General features: G+C 35.5%; 2 protein-coding genes across 2 annotated transcripts; both read right to left on the bottom strand.

Moving 5' to 3' along the window:
• Positions 1–4,510: 4,510 nt before the first annotated feature.
• LOC113501254 (serine protease inhibitor 77Ba-like) lies at positions 4,511–6,528 on the bottom strand. The gene has a single exon (XM_026882336.1). The coding sequence runs from the start codon at positions 6,415–6,417 to the stop codon at positions 5,200–5,202; it is 1,218 nt and encodes a 405-aa protein (XP_026738137.1). The 5' UTR covers positions 6,418–6,528; the 3' UTR covers positions 4,511–5,199.
• Positions 6,529–22,194: 15,666 nt separating this feature from the next.
• LOC113501312 lies at positions 22,195–23,777 on the bottom strand. Its single transcript, XM_026882428.1, has 2 exons — positions 22,629–23,777; positions 22,195–22,266 (listed from the first exon to the last, which is right to left on the bottom strand). Exon 1 carries the CDS (start codon positions 23,615–23,617, stop codon positions 22,727–22,729), a length of 891 nt encoding a protein of 296 aa, XP_026738229.1. The 5' UTR covers positions 23,618–23,777; the 3' UTR covers positions 22,195–22,266; positions 22,629–22,726.
• Between the last annotated feature and the right edge of the window lie 214 nt (positions 23,778–23,991).

Raw genomic sequence — 23,991 nt, 5'->3', positions numbered from 1 at the left:
TGGCAACACTGTTCAAGTACTAGTAGGTGCTATATTATCAATGACCTGAAGTTCTAAGGAGGTTTAAGACTATGCATCAAAGATCAAAATAGTTTGAAGTTGGATTTTTGACTCAAAAATTACGTGTAATGGTTCTTTATAGCAAACTAGGAATCCACTATGCCTGACATGTTGTAGCTTCATTCCAGCGTACTTGTTTTACGTCTAGTTGTCTTTGTACATATGACTTGAATGTTTGTGAAACCCCCCGAGAGACAAAAGCGGCTAATATTTATCAAGAAACAAAAATGTTGCAATCAAAACAAATGCTGCGTATTTCAGACAATCAAGATTGATTTTCTTGAGGGTTATTTACAAAGCTTGTAAAAGTTTTATTTGTCAACAGCACTTATTACAATGACGTTTTCAAATGTAAATTTGTCTCTACACTGCACTTGAATATCAAAAAGATAGCATGACAATTAGAGTGACTTTCAACTATGACTGTGATGTTTATAAATTGTCGGTTAGTGTCAAACTGAAAGAAGGTCTGATGTCGTACAGTGAAAATCCTGGAATGGAACCTGCAACCTCAAGCATTAAATTCCAGTAGTAGAACCACTCGGTCAATGTGAAAAACTTTATTATTTACAGTAGCACGTCAGCTCTTTATAAATAAATAATGTTAAATAAAATGTGACTTTTATTGCTTTCATAAAATACTCTCAGCATTAAATTCGTGTTGACAACTTAGACGTACGAACAACAATTTAATAAAAAATCTACTCCATCTAATTCGGTCCAGTAGTTTACGAGAAATGCCAAGACAAACACACATCAAAAGTGTTAAGTATCTTGTTGTTTAACAACGATTTCGACTCATAAAACGTTTCGTAAACTTTCTTTAAACGTTTACTTTCGCAAGTGGCGTTGGGAGAAATAGTATGTTTTTAAAGGATTCCGCACCTAAAGGTTAAAACGGGAATATATCTTCCACTTCATCCGTCTCATCCTTCAGTTATCAGACTCCAACTCATGACAATTTAAAAACTTCAATGTCCCAACAGCGATAAATACTGGAAATTAAACCAAAAGATAAAAAGAAAAAATATATTTTTATTTGTAAACATGATTATACATAGAACATATTATATACGAAAAAAATTTAATTAAGTAATGCAACGTTTTACTAACGCCTATTTGTCAGGATCGCCCGACTAGTTTCAGACCCAAAAAGAGTCCTTAATTATGAACTAACAGCATGAATAAACCGTCATATCATTTATTACTTATCTAGCTGTTGCCCACGACTTCGTCCTCGTGTTTGGAAGATATAAGTTATGATTTATACCTGCCCTGTCTTTTAACTCTTCAACTTTATATATTAGTATAGATGATATTGACTTGACTGCACAAACATTTGTGTGATCCACGAATGCTTGTTCTGAGGGTGGGTGTTGTTGTGCACGTGATTTGTATTTTTGTGAAACCACCCGCGACACAAGGATTATAAACCTTACAGCAGGAGTCGTTCTTAAAAATATATATTTTTCTTTCTTTACGTACGGAACTCTCCGCGCGTTTGTCTGTCTCGCAATCGCGCGGGTTTTTTCATGACCGGCGCCAATGTAGAATTGTCAAGGTTACATTGAATTTGTAATTTTATTAGCTAGGTATTTTGGGCTAGACTGAAATATTTTTGTTAGTGTTTTCAAATTTAGACCGTTGACGGATTGTGACGTAGTGAGGGGATAGTAACAATTTTATTGCTAATAGTTGGTATTTTAAATTGCCAATTATGGATTTACATAAAGAGTTTACAATAGGAAATTAAATGTTATCACCATGTTGTAACTTTCAGCATTCAAATATTAGATGCAAAAATAGTTTCTTGATTTTATTCTTCCTTTATTTTAATTTCTACTCTCATTTAATTACATACAACGTCCTAATGTTAAATTCTATAAATAAAGCCATACCAAATTCCATCGAAATCGTTCCAGCCGTTTGAGCGTGAAGATGTAACAAACACCCACATATACACGCGAATATGCTCGATATTCTCTCGTATAGTGTTAGAATATGGAGTATGACGTCTACAAAAATTACCAGTAAAATCATAATTGTTTTTTTTTCTATGACATGATAAAAGCATCATGTGTTATGCCTGACACACAGAATTTCTTAATCAATAAATAAAATGGCGTCATTTTATCTAAAAATATAAAAACATTTGTAAACATTTTTAATTACACATCAGTTGTCCGGATGTTAATAAAAATATATCGCGTCGTGTGATCCCGAGTTATGAAAACTGACATGTTCAATAAGCAGACATTATCTATAGTCTAAAACAGATGTAGTATGTATCCAGTAATCTGTGAATGATTGTAATATTACCGTTTTTTAATTTTAATACTTCAACCTACGTATTTTTTTAGAGTAAGCAGAGAGAGAACTGATTCCAAACAATCCATACCATCATCTATCCCTGGGCCGAATTTAATCAAAATGCGTTCAGTAGTTTTAGTGCCTAAGCGTAACAAACATAGCAATATATTCAAACCTTTCAAATAAACTTTGTTTTTTGTTCAAAACGCTTTGAAGAATCATTATTATTCCCAAGATTTATTTTTTCCACCTCATTCATGAAAATCGCTTTAGACATTAAGAAATAATGATAGAGTAAAGAAACTAATGGACATATTATTAAATAAATACTTTGACAATACTCAATTCTCCTTCAGGGAGTCATGAATAAGCCTAAATTCCTAGACCTAAAGATTTTAATTATCACTTTTCAGAAATTGACATTTATCATGATAAATAGGAAGATAAAAAAATATCAGTTTCCTATTTAAGATATTCAGAATATTTAAAATATAGATATAACTAAAACTGGTCAAGCGCAAATCATATTCGCTATACTCAGGGTTTTGCATAAATAGGTTTAAAAAAATTCAATTATAAAAAAATGAAATCCCGTATATGACCTGGTGACAGACGGACAGACAACGGAGCCTTAGTAATACCTACAGTTCCTAAACTAAATGTTTATTTCCGTTAATTATCTAATGAACCCAAAAAAATATTCGATAACTATTTGAAATATTCAGAATATTAAAATAGACAAAAAAACATTTTGTCGGACTTCAATTTATGGCTGTTCTTGAACTTTTAACCCGAAAAAATTATTAGGACCCCAAACAGTTACGTTCAACGGTAAAAGTCATCGCAAAAAAGAACGTTTTAGGCATAAAGAAAAAACACAGATAAAAAAACCTTATGTATTAGTCAATATTGTTTTTAACATTACTTTTTACAAAATATTAAATAAACAGTGACATTTCTTAGTATTTTTTAGTGCCTTAGACTATATAACATCGCATTAATTCTAATGATTTTATTCCTTTTCGAATGAATGAATAAATGACGTGACTTTGACTTGTCAGTTCAATACATTTAAGAGATTCAATCAAGGTTAGCAATCAGAGAAATGAATCTTATCCAAAGGTCCTGTTTAATATAAAATGCTTTTTCTGTTTTTGAATTATACAAGTTACAAGTGGCCAGCACTTAAATTGTTGTCGATGATGATATTTTTTCCTAACAAGCAAGCGCCAAAATAATGACCTGAAATATTTTCGGCCCGTGATTGTTAAAAAATAGGCTTTTTATAGTTTACTCTTTAAGCAACAGTAGTATGTATAAGGCAACCACATTACAAGTATAAAAACAAAATGAAAAAAAAAACAAGCGTCACTTAAAATGGTCGTGTGTATACTTGGTTCTTGTAACACACATAGATACTATTACTGTGCTTATAAATTTATTAAAACACGGACGAAGTCGCGCGCAACAGCTAGTGAGTAATACCTACTGACACTACGAGTAAAGCTAGACTTTATGGGCGCAATTATTAAATAACAAATGCATGGCAAACACTAAAACTACAATCAACTTATTTTGCTAATACAAGTTATGCAAAGTCATTACATTTCGTGCATAGACAATGCTGAATTAATTGGTTACAACTGTCAATTTGAATTTGACATAATATGAGACTGATTAGTCGGCTTCAATTGTCAATGAAAATTAAATTACGTGCTTTTTGATTACACACGGTTTTATACATTTTTATAAACAAGCATTTGTGCCATTAGAAACATAACAATATTGACCATTATTTTAAGTCACAGTTATTGTATAAAATCGTTAACAAAATTTAATCATTCTTCATATTAAAGTATATTTATTATTTTGCGTCGTTTGAATATCAAAAACCGAAAATGATTCTTAATCCTTGATTATATATTTTTTGAATATTTAATGAAAAAGCAGGAAATTGATAATAGATTATTTTAATTAATCACACATTATGGACATACCGAGAATACATCTATTTGTATCTCAGTCATACTAAACAACTGTTTAATTTAAAAAAAAATGTTTTGTTCGTTTAGAAAAGATACAAATAAAATTCAAAGATTCATTTTCGAAGCTAAAATAATAATTTAGAAAGTGTTTAAATATTATAACCATTTAAAATTTAGGAAAACCTTTCATTGTTATTTTCATCTTTCAAGAAAAGTGCTGTTTTTTTTGGAACTACAGTTTTTTGATAACAGTACTTCTTTTATTCCTTTCAAAGTAAATACGTACATTTTCAAGGTCTATTGACTCGTACACATTAATCAACCAGGCTTTGACAATTATAAACTAACTGCTTCAAGAAATGTCTACTTAACTACATTGGAGATAATTAGTCAGAATTAACTTAACTACATTAAAAATAACACATAATTTAATGACTGATAAGTTACAATTTTAACTTAGCACATAATAGTTATAAATATTACAAATGGTTTCAGTAAAACGGGGAGAATAAGTCTAAGTAAAACTAGGAGTTGATAAAGATTGATTTTGTAAACGGTTCAAAAAAAGCAAACCGAAAGTTGACGACTCCCTCACAAAATTCGTCTCTATTTACCTCGCCGGTCCTATTCACCCCGTTTTACCGCTATAGTAGATTATATTTACCTAAATTGAAGCCTCATTCAAATAGGTAAGATTTCACTTTCACTAGAGTTCACGAAATGTCAAACTGTCTAACATTACAACACTCATATATCCTGACGTCCTCATTCAGCCTAACATTCACAAATAAAACATAGCGATACCGCAATCAAATTATTCTGAGAAGACATTCGCGACCCGTCACTAAACATTATTCATTTCAGTCCCCACTTCACCGGGTATAGAGTACACACCAGCATATAGAATAAACTCAGTTATTTTATCAACAATCATGTATGCAAATGGTCTGTCCACCAAAAAGTCCGTTACAGTATCGTTATTGACTAAGGCGGCAGCGGTTTCCACCGTCAGACCCTTTTCATTGACTTCAATATCCGTCACTTGGGTCATCAAAGACGCATGCATTTTATAATTCGATACCGTTTTAAATTCAGCGATGTCTGGGTTGAAGATCTTCTTGATCCCCATATCATAAAGCAACTCCGGTATATTTATAATCTCCGTTTGTTGGCTGAACACTGGCATCGTCAAATTGATCAACTGCTTTCTGTTCTTCTTGTACATGTTAAATATGCCTGTTAAGCTCGTGTTCTGCAATGAATAAAAGATCTCCCCGATCCATTCTTTCTGAGTTGGCATAAATATCAGCATTGATATTCTGCGAGTCGCGCACGGAATTTCTAAAACTTTGGCATGAATCTGTGGCATATGAACGTAGTGGTAGTAACCGATCTGGTTCATCAAGTAAACTTGCTTAACTCCTCGGTTTGAGTAAAAAGGTTTTAACTGTGTGTATGCACTGTTAAACGGTGTTTCCCACTCAGTCCTGAAATAGTTAGCGTCACTCATAACTAGTGTACTATCTATAAAGTCATCATAATACACTATTGTATCTATGACCCTACCGGTGCCATCTTCGATGGCTTTATTCACTTTGTCTGCGGATTTCTTAGGCTCGTTAAAATCAAGCTGCATAACTTTGATTCCGTACAACTTCTGTACAGCACGCATATAAGATTTTTTCACCCGTATCAATCTATCAACAGCCATCACACTTTTCCTTTTGCTTTCATACCTTAGTTCCGAATTGAGAGTTTCCAAAATTTCGCTTAATTTCTTTTTAAAGCATCTGTTTCTGTGGTGTTTAGTGACGTTCCAGATTTCCCTTAACGTGCTGCCGGTAGCTCCTTCTGCTAAGGCAGTGACTTGCAGCCAAGTTGAGAGAGGCGAGTACACAAAATGAGAATCAGTGTCCTCTGTGACTCTTTGCAGCATTTTGATTGAGAATTCGTAAGCTGGTCGTTTGAGTAGCAGCAGAGCTGATCGCTTGCTGCAATGATAGTCGTAACCTAGGACCCCGCTCCATAGCGTTACGACGATCGCGAAGTGTATTATTTTCATCGTGGACCGGTCGGCGACTGTTTCTCGCGGCGGTCGGCGCGGCACTGGCTGGCAGCATCGAGACGCGGTATCTCGAAGCACAGTTATAAGATAGGCAAAAGATATTCGCTAAGATTTGTTTGGAACATCTCAATGGTTCCGGAGTTATGGTTTAGTTTGAATAAGTTCAGGTACGCGTAAGGTCAGTGTTTTAACCTCAATATGCAAATGACTGTTGATGTTAACTGGCATTAATTAACGTAATTTCGTTTCATTTTGTCTGTTATTTTCGATCCTCTTTTATTCCTTATCATTGTTTTGTAAAATGTTTGACATTGTGTTTGTCTATTTGTCTACAGTGTTGGTGTTTTTTTTTCTTACATGACATCATATATTGTTGTTCAGTTTTCGTTATCAATTCCTAAGTAGGTTATTAATTAAGTGGTATCAAAAAATTTAATATTAACCTAATTAAAGCATGGTCGCGAAATACTTGGAATGACCTCCGTATCTAGTTTTTGTTTCTATTATTTTCTGTTATCTATAGTTTGATATAGGTATATTCTTATTTGTTTGTCAAAATTCTAAGAAATCTTTGGTAGAAATATTATTAAAATTTGTTCATTATTATGACTTAATGTTTACAAACTATTTTCATTCGAGTTTTATAAATACCAAAAAGTATGTCTGTATTAAATAAATGTGTAAATTAATCACTTTATACCAACGATAATAGAAAGTTTCTCAAGTAACTGTTAAGTGTATGTTTGAATTTTCAAAAAAATATTCGAAAATTATTTGGTCGTCCCTTATTAATTTCATCAACGGGTGTAATGGTGGAATAATTTTGTTTTTAAGATCTCGACATGTTATCAGTAAAAAAAATCTAGGATAAAAATATATGTACTCACTATACTCAGTACAATTTCTTTATAGCATGTAATTATTATGTTCCTATATTTAACACCTTTTATATTTACAGCATAATAATAATATAAGACTTTAAACATCCCACGGCAAAGCAGACTTTCTTCTCATAGACAGAATGATTGAAAATTAACATACAATAAACTATGTTATTAATAATTATATTATTTGAATTTATGTATATAATGTAAGTATTTAAATTAGATATAGCATAACATTCAACTCGAGTTCCAAATGTGATCACAAAATCGACTCTTGCGCATAAACAACTGTAGTTATAATATCCGTCTGTAACCGTCACGGATCACAGTTATATTATTATGTATGTACCATTATCTGTGGCTTATGAAGCATGGCTTTAGCTCTATGGCCTTAGGAAACCAATGCAGCATAGACAATGATATGACATCAACTAGGAACAAGGATTTGTAGTCCATATTAATGTATGAAGGTTTCTCGGTTGTGTAAACCGGCTATTTCTCCGTAATTGCTGGACCGATTTTAATGGGATTGTTTCTGTTACATACATAATTGAATTTAAAGTAAAAAGGACGGTACGATTATTAACCGACTTTAAAGAGGTTAAGATTCTGCATTTGAAAGTGGTTGACTGTTGATATATTTTTTTATGGTTATCGTTAAAACAATTTTGTTTAAAGGTATGCACATTTTTTTGTATTGTGTCATGTGTGTCGAGCATAGTAATAATATGATGATCTCAAAACTTACGCTAAAGGTAACTGCCAAGGTCTGGTAAATAATAGTCTCTTAATATATTATAAGCTTATACAAAAATCTTTAAAAAATATTATTTCCTTCAGATAAGGCAATTAAAACTTCGAGCGCCAGTCCATCCAAACGTTCGTGTCCAAAAGTATAGAAAAATAAGAGCGAGAATCAAACCTACACTCATTCATCACACATGTCACTTGAGCAACCACGTTTTCACTAAAGAGGTCAAATTAATAAATACAAACGAATTATAATAAAATAAAAATAAATAAATGATAATGTGAAATAGAATAATTCGTTTAATTTATTGACAATTTAAATAATTAAGATCGCGACAGATATAAACAATATTTTAGGGTACCGTTTTAGGTAAACCCAGATTATACAAGAAATAACAAGTAAAATATAATGAAATGCCAATAAAACGTAGGTACTTACTTCTGGAAGCTATTCCAGTTTTTTGTTAATAGTTTAATTTTTTAGTGGCAAACAACGATTTTAAATATTTGTTTTTTTGTCACGGCACCTATTCTTAAAAACAACTAGAAAGCCCTTAGCGGTGAAGGGTTGTCGAAACTAAGTACTTTCCAATGTAATTTGACCTTCAACAACTGCTACTTGATAACCTAATTTGAATCATCATTGATTTTGATTAATAAACCTTTATACATGATCATTTCCAATTGAATGAATCCTCGTTCCAAAAAACTATATCCCACCTATTAAATCAGTAATTTTCGTCTGCAATTCATCCATGAAGTCTTAAGAACTGTGCCAAGAAGACAATGGATCCGTCACAGCTTAATCCAGGGTGACATCAATACGATACAGCTCACAATAGATCATTACACACGCCCTGAGCAATACGCATTCCTCGATATGCTTACATAGTAATTGTTGTGAAGACAAAGCAAAAAGGTTTATACTGACTACGTATTATATGAAACTGGTCGTGCGAGTGGTGATAGGGAAGGGTTCCCTACAAATAGGCTGAAGATAATTTTGTGAGGAAGATTCCATTTTATTTGTCGCCTACTAACAAATTTATGAACGTAACAATCATTGCTTAACCATGATCTATATTTTCCGACGTTTTTATAAACTCACTTTCTTGTTTGTTTGTTGTTCCGGTTGGATTTTTGCAACTTAATTTTGAGGCATGTCCTGATAAGCTAGCAGGCTGAAATTTTCAGGGTAGCTTCAAACCCGATGGCAATGCTATTAACAACTATAAAAGCTGTCAAAATTTTGATCAAATTTGGTATTTAAAAACGTGGGTACTTAGGCTTAGATTTTTTAAATCAATTTTTAGAAGTTGATGGTACCTATAGTAACAGCAGAAACACATAATCTCTAAAAAGTTCAACAGTCTAACTATCACAGTTACTGAAATAAAGCCTGACACGCTTTAGGTACGAAACCCTAATTGAGGTAAGGCTTTATAGGTGTTGAACAATGGAACTCGAAATTAGACCTATTTATTGAAATCTTTTTGATGACTGCCTTATTTATTGAGCACTAGCATTTATCTTTGTTTGGAAAAAACAATGTCGTTTGACCGAAGACTTACATTTATAACACGCAAGCATCAAAACTGTGATATTTACTATTTATTATTATTTACTAAAATTAAGGAGACTACGCTTGCTAATAATAATTATATTGTTTATAACACTAAAATCACACAACCGACTTGAAGTAAAAAGCTACCGAGCCAAACTTGGTGGAATGTATAGGATAAAATCATTCACGTTAAATGTAAAAATAATCAACTAAATCGGTTCATCGAAGCTTTCGAAACTTTGATTTAACAAACATAAAAAGCAAATACAGACGAATTGAGAACCTCCTTTTTGAAGTTCATTGAAAAGGAAAATAACGAAAATAAATATTAAAATATACAGAACCAAGAAAAATAATCAAACTCCATCTTTATGCGTGCTTTAAACTTATAAACATTAGCATATCACTTAATTAACAATTCAATTTCTTATGATTGCTAATTCTTCCGTCAAGCATCGTAAATGGCGATGTTTTTAACCAAATGAACGATCTTATATTTTGACCAAATATAATAAACTATTCAGAATTAGCTGTCGTAAATAACTTTTGAATAATTATTGTAAATGTATTTAATAATTTATTTAAACATATGTTATCTTTAAGTAAATTCAAAAGTCGTATTTAAATTAGGCTACGAAAACTTTTCGAACTTTAATATACAATGGGCAGCACCCCGTTTTGCCCATCTTTTACCGCTTTTTGTGTGCTTTAGCTGTAGAGAAAAAAAAAGCTCTATTGTGAGAATATTCATTTCCGACCAAAAAGGAAAATGGAAAATAATGTTGACAAAAATTCATAAATTAAAAAAAAATCTAAAACCGCACGTTATGTGTCACTCCATTCAAATTTTATCAAAATCTATTATTTTAAAGTTGTAAATTGCATTGTCATCGCGTTTGAAGCTACCTTGACAATTTCAGTCAGAAAATGTCAGCTTATCGGGAAGTGCCTCAAAATTGAGTTACAAAAATTTGACCCGTACGACAAACAAATAAAAAACGGGAGTGCATAAAAACATAATAAAATTAAAGTACTAAAATGGACCCTTAATTGCTTATTTCTTTCGAAGAACTTTAAGTTGTTGCGCTCACGTAAATTTATCTAAATTACGTAATTTGTTATCAAAAGATTTCTCTTTGATTATAAAACAATATACATAACAAGCATGTACCAAATGTTTCATTTACTATGTTCAGCACAACACCAATTTGAAATCCGCGAATAATAAATTATGTGGTGCCGCGCTGTGCCGAGAATTCGACACCAACCTGTCAAGGTTTTCGACTAAACACATCACTAGACGGTTAGGTGCTCTCAACCTTTTAATTTTAACAAGAACTGTTTTATTACATTTTTAATGAAGATGGATTTTTTAGTTCCGTGACAGAATTAAGGTATAAAATTCTATGGAACACATATACATAATGTAATATGCATGAAATTTTTATCGATTTACCGGACAATTTTACTACCGTAGACAATATCTTAAAAATAAAATTTATTAGGGCCTCCTTAATATTAATTATTAGTTTAATCTGTGATTTTTTAATTTATTCTTCTACGTCCTTTACGTTTTAATACCTTCGAATTATTTATGTCATTTGAAATTAATAGCATAGTTAGACTCGGATTTCGCCGGACATAAATTATTTAGAGTGTTTTTTATTACTGTCACAAACTTGTTACGTGATAGTTTTTACATCCCTTTATTTTGTCAATCGCGGATTTCTTTGTGAGTTATTTTCATTTTTTATTTTCTTTCCGCTTTTATTGGTCTCAAATTGATGTTACAGAGGACATTGTATTTGAATAGCCTATCATACTCAGATTATAAATACGAAAATATATTCGTTTGTTTGTATACAATGTTGCCTGTTGTTTACGCCAAAAGGGCTGGACAGATTTCAATAGAATTTCGTATGGGGACAGCTGACACCTTGGATTAACACAAAGGCTACTGTTATGCGCCTTCGTTACAAGAGGGAAAATGCTTTGCCAGCAATCACTGGCATTCAGGCAGGCGCAGACACTGGCCTGCGCCTGCCTGTTGCCAGTGCAACAGTAATTATTAAAACGTAAAATCACCGTTCATAACAAAAAAGCTTTAACATCGGAATATTCATAAAGATGCCTGTAATAAGGTAGATGAAAACCAATGGAATATCCCAATTCCGTTAAATTATTGATTGTTTCGAGTTACTCTAATGAAAATATCATTATTCCCTATTATACCAGGCGGGAATCTCCAACTTCTATAAGAGCAATCAAAACCTGTAATAAATTAATAAAGAAATTCGTTCATTGTGATTGTCACGTGCTACCGCAATTACATTGTTTATGAGTTAAAAATAGCAAACCAGAGGCTCTCAACATTTTGTCAACAAAAATTAAATTGTGATTTTGTATTGTATGTAAAAATAATACAAAAACGACGTTGTTTGCATTCCATAGGAAAAACCATAATTTCAATACAAAGACTAGTTGTAAACACAATTAAGAATAATGTTTAAATTATTAGTTATTTCAAGTCAAAGTGTGTTTAAAGGCTTTATTGTGTGAATGTATCGACCTATGCTAAATACATATGTATATCGTATCTGACTGTATGACTATGTGTCTCAGAGCAAAAAGAATATTTTTTGGACCTGTGGACGTAATAAACGATATTTAGAAGCGATTTATTTAAGCTGTCAGCCAATTGCCCGACTAGTTTCGGACACCACCGTAGTCCTTAATCATGAGCTGACGCGCCAGCGGGATCGCGAGTCGAACTGACTCTAATAAATATTGTCCTAACTTCATTTATTTTCTCACAAGAAGCTTTGATACGATAAGGATATAAAAAGTCAACAATAGAGTCATATTAATGCATATTTCATTTACCTAATATTTGCCTTGACTCATACAAACATGTCTAATTCAAACACTACTGAGGTTATACAAAATAAATATTAGTCGATTACATTGCACCGATATGTTTTCGTTAGTGGTTAAGCTTTTGACTAGTGATAGAAAAAAAATACTCTGAAGCCTCGGTAACAGAATTCCGTTTATTCCTTTTAGATACCCTATTACTAAAAATTAAATACTATAAAAATATTATATCCTTCCCATTAGTATTACATACACTTTTCTTCTTAATACGTTTCAGTGCTTGAATAGCCAAGGTCACGGTGCCAAACTCATTGAGGGCGACATATCGCTAGTTCGATTCCCACGTAGGGCAAGCATTTGCGTGATCCACGAATGCTTGCCCTGAATCTGAGTGTCTTTGTGATAAAACTTGAATGATTGTGAAAAGACTCCTGGCAGAATGATCACATTCCATAGTGAGCCATTGGTATCTTAAGTGACATACATGAACACACATTTTCTTAAAAATTGCAGTACAAACCTAGCTAGATGTTAGATATAGGTGCAGTCTAAGGTCAAACAGCTTGTTTTTTTGCCACCCATCTCATTGGCAGGCGAGAGGTGTGCGCGCGACATTCCTCTTGTACCTGACCTTATCAAGAATACGACACACTTTAATTACTTCAACGTCACTTTAACATTAATAAATTTAAGGACATTTGTTTATTTATTTACACATATAATTGTAATGCAGTTTGTCTACGTACTTCCTTATAATAGTGCAATAATTATTTGTCTATTGCATTCGTAGTATGTTTGTATGTATACACCCGTATACACGTGTATATACACACGTTTGACAGAAATGGCTCTCAAAGTTAAGTTAAACAATTAAATATCAAAATAGTTTTGCTTGAGAAATTCTTTACTTTTAACTTTAATTTTACTAGCCATGTGAGTTAGAGTGAGTGAGAAGGAGGTTACTACTGCTGCTGTATGCCTGAAAGAAAGGAAAGCCAGATTGAGTGGCGCCGTAACACGTAACGTTACGAAGCGTTTTACCCGCCCAAGGAGTAAAAATCCCTAAATTTCGTCTCTGCTAAGTCTCTCTTTCTATCTATCTAGCTACCTTTAGCTAAAGAAAAATTAACTCGTTCCTGAATTGATACGCAGATAACAAAAGAGAGAATAAAAAATACATTATATTCACATCCTTATATTTTACTTTTCCTGCCCAATTAATAACCACTTTATAAAAATCAATTAGAAAACACTTAATATATCATTTTAGAAGTCACATCTTCAGAAATCCTTGAGTCTAGACAAACATAAAGCAAGTCTTTATATATCTAGGAAATGCCACAAAAAATGCAAATTTAAAACAACCAATGGTTTGTCACCAATGTTTATAATCACACATTTATTTAAACAGTGAACAGATTGCCTCGAAATTCGATATCTTTGCATGTTAGTTTTGTTTTAAAAAATATATTGTGTTAGTTGTCATTATTTATCGATAGCAAACAAATAATGTTATTACTTGGTCACACGTACTTCAATAAAAATATAGACCTTGAGGTTCATTTGATATTTGATAGATTTTTTATTTGAAATTATTAGTATTATACATTAGCAAAGATTGCTTCGTGTGAGATGACGTCAGAGAGAAAGGTATGGACACCAAATAAAATAATTGGGATAAGGGCAGGGGTAACGTGGCATAACGTGCGCAAACTGCACAGGAAGTATACACAATTAGTGTAACACAAATACAGGTGAATTCTCTATTCCTTAGACCCATATTGTAATATTTCGAAACACGTAACCTGTGACATTTATTTCGAAAACGCACAAAACATTCGTAAAGTCAATGCATCCTTGGGATCAAACTTGAGACCCTTGACTTGGTAGTCCTGCGGTCTTACCATTAGGCTATCAAAGTTCACCATGACATACTGGTCCAGATGATTGATTTTCTAACTTCTTAAAATCCTTAAAAATGCGTCTACCTCCCATTTATACGAATAAATTGCTATAATTACTAATAGATCCCAATGCCAACACTTACCTGATTAAAACCTCATTTCCTATTTAATTAATGACCAACCAAACATTCTATAATAGTCAACAAACAGTAGATTAATTTTAGCCAATGTATACTAAAATAGAAATTAGCTAATAAGATGGAAATGCATAAAATTTATACGTTATTGTATGATGCGCATTATTTTAAGAGTTGTAGAACTTGTATGCTCTGTATCACATATTTTTTTTCTTTATTTTTCATACATTTAAAAATGAATAGACTAATTAGGCTGAAACTGGAGAGTTTTTGTTGTATACCATACATTAAGTCACCAAGTTACATTTATCTTCCCTCTGTAACCAATCCATTCCATTTTAATCTTCCCCACATCAAAGAAGGTTTTTATTAAAAAAAAAATTGTTTTGTTTAAAAACAAATTGTTTGAAATCTGGAATCGATAAAAGAGAATTGGACAAAAAATTATCTGTTTAATCCATCAGACAGATTTAAAAAAAAATACTGCACAATTATTTCCTTTATCTCGAAAACAAAAAAAAAATAAGGGGAGACAGGGAAATAAAATGCCATTTGACGTCACTTACCAGTACCTAAGTTCTTTCCCATACAATCAGTTATCTTTGTTCAGCTGTCGGACTTTCATTACGCATTACCTAAATTAAGATCATAATCCTAGTCTTTAAGGCAATAATACCCTTTTATTATAAGGTCGAGTAAATATAGTCATCAACAAATCGTGTGTGGCGCAAATAAATTAACATGCTGCGAATCGGTTCTTAGGCTGAGTACATATCTAGCGTTTTAAGACATGATCGGTTCAGATGGTCTATAAAGATACATTAATTCTGGCAGGTTGGCTTAACAATGTGTTAAAACACACCCCGGTTATTTGAAAACTGTTTTATGTACTTGGGAAATAAATACTAGCCGTATTAAAAAATATATTTTCAAATCAATATGTTTAGGTATTATAATAACTCTTTTTTTTTCCTTGAAGACGATTTGAATGTCGCAATCTATTAATCTGACCCTGAAAAAAAGGGCCAAGTGCGAGTCGCTCATGAAGGATTTCATAGTAGCAAGTGAAGTGTTTTTTCTTTAGATTTGAGGGATAAATTGCAATTGACTGAATTGAACATACATTCGTGTTATGTGTGTCCATAACTCGTCATATCTGAATTAGCTAGTATAAAAATTATGAACTATCAAATGTTATAAATGTATTAGTTTGAAATTTATAATCGTGAGTCAATGACATTTTATACTATCGTCCCAATTGGCTCAAACTCTAGGATTTCCGCACTAATTGTCCACAAATATTTGTTATGACTCCCTACGTATGTGACATGTGTATTTCAATATATTGTTATTCATATGTTTCAAGACTAGTAATGACGTTTGGTTTCACTCGTGTAGCTCGTTTCCATTTATGACTTGTGTATTGGTCTTACTCTCTCCTACTTTTCCTGCATAAATGTGACTCTTTGTTTTTAAATTTGCGTGTTAACATTCTAAAGCACATAAAAAGATTCAACTATAACTTCATTTTTATCTAGTCTTACTATTTAAAGATGAACAGACTTATTACGTTTTACATTTCGGACTTTCACCGACTAATATTATAATTATAATGCAGTGACAGCTTAGTGGTACGAAATTTAGACTGCTAAGTCAAAGGTCGGTAGTTCGAATGCCTTCACCCATCAGTGTCTATCGAAATCCATGTGTTTATTAATAAGTCATTTTCACTTACTTTCTCAACGGTCAAGGAAATCATTAACAGGAAACCAGCACATCTGAAGATTTTCAAAAGTGTGTTAAACGACCCCAGGGCACAACGGCTGGTTTTCATTCTGGCACCCGGTTATTCATCAACTAATAAAACCAGGCAGCGGTATGTACCGATTTGTAAATGCGATTTTTTTTTATAAAATCAAACACAGTCCTTTTTTACCGGACTGGAAATCTTCAAACAACCCCTCTCGCTTTAGGCTGATCGGAAGGAAGTTGCCGACTTTTAAATAATGGTATAGAACATATATTTTCGGCACCTTATCACCCAGCTTCTAATGGGGCAGCGGAAAACGCTGTTAAAATTTGTAAAAAGAGCATTAAAAAGGCGATTAAATCGAAATCCGACGTACACTCCACATTACTAGTTACTAATTACTACACATTACGCTGCCGTCAGACGCGCGCTGTGCCAGCACGGCCCCCAGCCCGCGTGCGCTCGCGTCGCATGTTACTATGCTCTCCAGCGATATGTCAAAGTGTGTCAATACTTCAGTACTACATAGAAGTTGTTTAATTTTATTGAACACATATCTATGTGTTTTAGTCCATTGCCAATGTTTACCTTTCTTAAGTAATTCGTAAAGTGGTGTAATATGAGTACTCAAATTCTTAATGAATTTTCCATAGAAATTAACCATACCGAGAAAAGACTTCAACTCTGAGACGTTAGTTGGGTCGGGCATAGATAGGATCGGTTTTATTTTATTTGCATCTACCCGTACGCCATGTTTATCAATTATGAATCCTAAATATTTTACTTGGCCTACCATAAACTCACACTTTTCTTTTTTTATTTTCAACCCATTCCTCTCTAAAATACTAAAAACCTGTTCAACTCTTTCTAAATGAGATTCTAATGACTTATTCTTTATTAAAATATCATCATAGAATATGACTACGTCCTGCACGTTTTTAAAGAGATTCATCATGAACTTTTGAAAAATGCCCGGACTGGAAGAGAGACCATAAACGAGGCGATTGTATTTAAAAAAGTCCTCTGTGTGTATTAATTACTGTGTAGTTCCGAGAAGTTTCATCCAAAATTAATTGATTGTAAGCCTGTGACAAATCTAGCTTAGTAAAATAATGATTGCCACTCAAATTACTAAATAAGTCCTCTACCTTCGGGACCGGGTACCTGTCAACCAGTAAAGCCTTGTTAAGTGTCACCTTATAATCCGCGCATAAGCGTATTCCACCGTCTCCCTTCCTCGCTATAACTAGCGGTGTGGCCCAGTCGGACCGTTCAACGGGCTCGATGACGCCGGCGCGCAGCATCGCGTCTAACTCAGCATTGACCCGCGCCAGCAATGCATAAGGCACGGGGCGCGCTCGACAAAATACTGGCTCGGTCCCATCCCGCACGCATAACTTGACTTCTTCACCGGTATATTTGCCCAACGTGCCATCGAATAGGTTGTCATGTCTGGAAATGATATCGTTAAACATTTTATTTTTACATAATTTAATGTGGTTACATCTAGTAAATTTTGGTATCTCAATATTCAATTCCGATAACCATTGTCTACCTAGTAAATTAGTAGTACCCTTATCGATCACATAGAGATCTAGTTTCTTCATATTTTTCATATATTGCACATCAGTCTCTAAATACCCTATTGGTTGAATGACAGAGCCATCATAAAATTTTACTTTCATTTTACATGGTTTCAAAGGTAATTCTTTAAAATGCTCCTTATACGTAGACTTGCTTATACAGGATAACGCAGAGCCTGTATCAATCTCCATCGATAAGGTTTATTATTAATTAGAAGCTTTATACACACCGGTTTATAGTTGGTTAGTGACATTTGATACATCGGTTCCTCGTTTGTACCCTCAACGTCTTGCTCCGAGCCGGAGTTGTCATCCATCGCTGGCTCGCTCAGCCAGTACGCCGCGTCGGTAACGTCGTTGCTGCGTGCGGTGCGAGCGTTGCTGCGCCCCCCGCGCGCCATGTTGCCGCTCCGCCATACACCCGCTCCGTAGGCGCTCGACCCGATCACGCGTCCTCTACGTGACCTTCCTCGCGCGCCATTATTCCCGCGGTTGAAATCGTAGATTTTATGCGACGATCAATTCTTTTTTTCTACAAACTCTTCGTAAATGGCCAGGTTGTCCACAATAACTACATTCGAACTCCTTGTACCTACAGTTATGTGCCCCATGACCGTTGACCCCGCAGGCTGAACATTTATTGAGTTCCAACTTGTGTATTCTCTCGCTTAGTTCCCGGCTGGTAGTTTGTTCCTGCGTTCCCTCTACGGCCCCGGCGTCCCGCTCAGCTGCCTCCAGAGTATTGGCTAATACTAGCGCTTTTTGATAATCTATGTTATCTTCCGCGAATAACCTCTGACGTATATATTCGCTACGTAACCCGCACACAAACTGATCCCTCAAATTTTCTTCTAAATTGATCTTGAATTCACAATAACGTGACATCTTTTTCAAATCTGCCACGTAATCAGCTATCGTTTCTCCCGCTGATTGGCGTCTTTGTCGGAACCTATACCTCTCCGCGAGAATTGATGGTTTCGGCTGTAGATGTGCTTGCAGTAATTCCACCGCTTCTTTATATTTCAGGGTTGATGGTTTTCTCGGGCTCGCCAAAGTAGACAGTAACTCATAAGCCGGTTCGCCGATAAGAGCTATTAATGTTGGTAACTTCAAATCTTCCGCTATTTTGTTAGCAACAAAATACATTTCGAGACGATCGACGTACGCCGACCAATTCCCATTTTTTATGTCAAAATCTCGAACTTTCCCAACAGACATTTTTAATCACCCCCAAAGCACTATACCACAATAATTTAAGACTTTATTCTGCACCGAATATCGTTCCGTTATCCTCGTCGCCACTGATAAATAATAGACGTTTGCATAGTTCAAGCTTCTATTTTCAATTGCCGCCATTCCAAATCTGGCGCGTCGCTCCTCACTTAACCACAGACAACACAAATATTTATAATCATATGTAACACCTCCACCCTTAATTATTACAGATAAACTTACTTACTAAATTATATTAAACAACATATCAATAATAATCTTAACAATCTTATAATATATTTTCTTACTTCAATCATCATCAAACCCATATCTCTTAACCGGTTTGCGTGTACGATTACTAGTTCGTATATCCCGAGTAATAGGAACCCTAGGACTACCCGTCTCCTGCACCTTGGGCATATTTAAAGGTACACTTGACGTTGACAAGGGTTCACTTGTAACCAAATCACTTCCGTCTGTTTGCGTGCGGGATGTTTCCTCGACCAATGCTTTCGTCAAGCTGGTTCCGTTTGTCCGGTCCGGTTCTGTGTTCGGCGCTCGATTATTGTCCGAAGGAAACACGAGAGAAGAGCGAGAGCTCTTAACAGGCTGAACTGGTTGAAAGTTCCTAAAGTTTGCATCTACTAGCCTAGCTGTCCTATTTATCACTCTTGGTTTTAGTTGGTCAATGTGTCTATGCACCTCAGTGCCGTGGATAGATTTAACATTATAATCTGTACTACCTGTTTTCTCTATAACAGTCCCTGCAGACCACTTGTTTGAGCTACGGTATTCTCTGAACCATACAAGGTCCCCCGGATTAAACTGTCTTGTGACGCCACTCGATGTAGCTTCTACTGTCTCTTGGCGAGCTCTAATAAGTGCCTTCTGGTCTGGTTTCAAACAATCTAACCGCATGCGCAAGTTGCGCCCTAATAACATCTTGGCGGGGCTTTCCCCGGTTGTATAGTGTGGTGTGTTTCTGTACGCCAGCAGAAAACGACACAATGTGGAGTGTACGTCGGATTTCGATTTAATCGCCTTTTTAATGCTCTTTTTACAAATTTTAACAGCGTTTTCCGCTGCCCCATTAGAAGCTGGGTGATAAGGTGCCGAAAATATATGTTCTATACCATTATTATTTAAGAATTGCTGAAATTCTCCACTGAAAAACGGAGGGCCATTATCACTAACCAATTGTTTAGGTAACCCAAATCTCGCCCACATCTCTCGTAATTCTTTTATTACCGCTTTCGATGTGGTGCTCAGCATTCTAATAGCTTCAATCCACTTTGAATGTGCATCGACTACCACTAGATAAGTAAGACCGGCTACCGGTCCTAAGAAGTCTACGTGTATCCTGGTCCACGGTCGATCTGGCCACGGCCAGGCGCGGGGCGCATGCGCAGGTGGTGCGTCCGCCACTTCAGCGCACACGGTGCAGCTGCAACATGCTGTCTCTAGTGCCTCGTCTATTCCCGGCCACCATACGTAACTTCGCGCTAACGATTTAGTTTTGACTATGCCCATGTGACTCTCATGAAGCTCAGCGATCACTTTATTCCTACACGTACTAGGAATTACTAGCCTATGTCCCCACATTACACACCCTAGCTCAATATATAATTCCTTTCTACGGTTAAAATATGGTTTTAATTCTTTCATTTCGACCTCGACCGGCCAGCCATCGTTTATATATCTGGCTACTCTGCTCAATACACTATCCGAAACGGTTTCTTTTTTTAACGTTTGATAATCTAATAACAATGCTTCCGCGGCAAAGTGTAAATACGTTTGTTCAGGTGTGTCTAATTCTTCACTAATAACCCCTTCTTTATGAGTGCTAATTAACCTAGACAAAATATCTGCCGTGTTTTTATCTGATCGAATGTACTCTATATTAAAATCGTAAGCTGATAGTTTAATGGCCCACCGCTGTAAACGACTCGCCGCCGTGTTCGGTATTCCTGCATGGGGCCCAAAAATTGTGACCAGCGGTTTATGATCTGTACGTAGTGTAAACTTTCTGCCATAAAGATACTGATGAAACTTGTCTACCGCGAAAATTATAGCCAAGGCTTCTTTATGTATCTGGCTGTAGTGTAACTCCGCGGCAGTGAGCGCCCGCGATGCGTACGCCACAACCCGCTCGCTGCCGTCAGACGCGCGCTGTGCCAGCACGGCCCCCAGCCCGCGTGCGCTCGCGTCGCATGTTACTATGCTCTCCAGCGATATGTCAAAGTGTGTCAATACTTCAGTACTACATAGAAGTTGTTTAATTTTATTGAACACATATCTATGTGTTTTAGTCCATTGCCAATGTTTACCTTTCTTAAGTAATTCGTAAAGTGGTGTAATATGAGTACTCAAATTCTTAATGAATTTTCCATAGAAATTAACCATACCGAGAAAAGACTTCAACTCTGAGACGTTAGTTGGGTCGGGCATAGATAGGATCGGTTTTATTTTATTTGCATCTACCCGTACGCCATGTTTATCAATTATGAATCCTAAATATTTTACTTGGCCTACCATAAACTCACACTTTTCTTTTTTTATTTTCAACCCATTCCTCTCTAAAATACTAAAAACCTGTTCAACTCTTTCTAAATGAGATTCTAATGACTTATTCTTTATTAAAATATCATCATAGAATATGACTACGTCCTGCACGTTTTTAAAGAGATTCATCATGAACTTTTGAAAATGCCCGGACTGGAAGAGAGACCATAAACGAGGCGATTGTATTTAAAAAGTCCTCTGTGTGTATTAATTACTGTGTAGTTCCGAGAAGTTTCATCCAAAATTAATTGATTGTAAGCCTGTGACAAATCTAGCTTAGTAAAATAATGATTGCCACTCAAATTACTAAATAAGTCCTCTACCTTCGGGACCGGGTACCTGTCAACCAGTAAAGCCTTGTTAAGTGTCACCTTATAATCCGCGCATAAGCGTATTCCACCGTCTCCCTTCCTCGCTATAACTAGCGGTGTGGCCCAGTCGGACCGTTCAACGGGCTCGATGACGCCGGCGCGCAGCATCGCGTCTAACTCAGCATTGACCCGCGCCAGCAATGCATAAGGCACGGGGCGCGCTCGACAAAATACTGGCTCGGTCCATCCCGCACGCATAACTTGACTTCTTCACCGGTATATTTGCCCAACGTGCCATCGAATAGGTTGTCATGTCTGGAAATGATATCGTTAAACATTTTATTTTTACATAATTTAATGTGGTTACATCTAGTAAATTTTGGTATCTCAATATTCAATTCCGATAACCATTGTCTACCTAGTAAATTAGTAGTACCCTTATCGATCACATAGAGATCTAGTTTCTTCATATTTTTCATATATTGCACATCAGTCTCTAAATACCCTATTGGTTGAATGACAGAGCCATCATAAAATTTTACTTTCATTTTACATGGTTTCAAAGGTAATTCTTTAAAATGCTCCTTATACGTAGACTTGCTTATACAGGATAACGCAGAGCCTGTATCAATCTCCATCGATAAGGTTTTATTATTAATTAGAAGCTTTATACACACCGGTTTATAGTTGGTTAGTGACATTTGATACATCGGTTCCTCGTTTGTACCCTCAACGTCTTGCTCCGAGCCGGAGTTGTCATCCATCGCTGGCTCGCTCAGCCAGTACGCCGCGTCGGTAACGTCGTTGCTGCGTGCGGTGCGAGCGTTGCTGCGCCCCCGCGCGCCATGTTGCCGCTCCGCCATACACCCGCTCCGTAGGCGCTCGACCCGATCACGCGTCCTCTACGTGACCTTCCTCGCGCGCCATTATTCCCGCGGTTTGAAATCGTAGATTTTATGCGACGATCAAATTCTTTTTTTCTACAAACTCTTCGTAAATGGCCAGGTTGTCCACAATAACTACATTCGAACTCCTTGTACCTACAGTTATGTGCCCCATGACCGTTGACCCCGCAGGCTGAACATTTATTGAGTTCCAACTTGTGTATTCTCTCGCTTAGTTCCCGGCTGGTAGTTTGTTCCTGCGTTCCCTCTACGGCCCCGGCGTCCCGCTCAGCTGCCTCCAGAGTATTGGCTAATACTAGCGCTTTTTGATAATCTATGTTATCTTCCGCGAATAACCTCTGACGTATATATTCGCTACGTAACCCGCACACAAACTGATCCCTCAAATTTTCTTCTAAATTGATCTTGAATTCACAATAACGTGACATCTTTTTCAAATCTGCCACGTAATCAGCTATCGTTTCTCCCGCTGATTGGCGTCTTTGTCGGAACCTATACCTCTCCGCGAGAATTGATGGTTTCGGCTGTAGATGTGCTTGCAGTAATTCCACCGCTTCTTTATATTTCAGGGTTGATGGTTTTCTCGGGCTCGCCAAAGTAGACAGTAACTCATAAGCCGGTTCGCCGATAAGAGCTATTAATGTTGGTAACTTCAAATCTTCCGCTATTTTGTTAGCAACAAAATACATTTCGAGACGATCGACGTACGCCGACCAATTCCCATTTTTTATGTCAAAATCTCGAACTTTCCCAACAGACATTTTTAATCACCCCCAAAGCACTATACCACAATAATTTAAGACTTTATTCTGCACCGAATATCGTTCCGTTATCCTCGTCGCCACTGATAAATAATAGACGTTTGCATAGTTCAAGCTTCTATTTTCAATTGCCGCCATTCCAAATCTGGCGCGTCGCTCCTCACTTAACCACAGACAACACAAATATTTATAATCATATGTAACAGTTAGAATTAAAACAAATATGGACCTATTAAAATAGTGGTCCATGTAATAAGGCGGAACATAGTGAATAGCATGCTAGATTTTTCTTTTATATTTTTAAAACAGTGATAGATATATTTATAATAATCAAAGCGCAATTAGTGACTTTGACAGGCTTTTTTTCGGGTTCA

The sequence above is a fragment of the Trichoplusia ni genome, chromosome 15, assembly GCF_003590095.1.
Source record: "Trichoplusia ni isolate ovarian cell line Hi5 chromosome 15, tn1, whole genome shotgun sequence".
In the NCBI taxonomy this organism is placed as follows: Eukaryota; Metazoa; Arthropoda; class Insecta; order Lepidoptera; family Noctuidae; genus Trichoplusia; species Trichoplusia ni.
This window is presented reverse-complemented; position numbering and strand designations above follow the sequence as displayed.

What these genes read in the sequence shown, in the direction of transcription:
- LOC113501254 (XM_026882336.1), bottom strand. Translation starts at nt 6,417, where the DNA reads ATGAAAATAATACACTTCGCGATCGTCGTAACGCTATGGAGCGGGGTC.
- LOC113501312 (XM_026882428.1), bottom strand. Translation starts at nt 23,617, where the DNA reads ATGTCTGTTGGGAAAGTTCGAGATTTTGACATAAAAAATGGGAATTGG.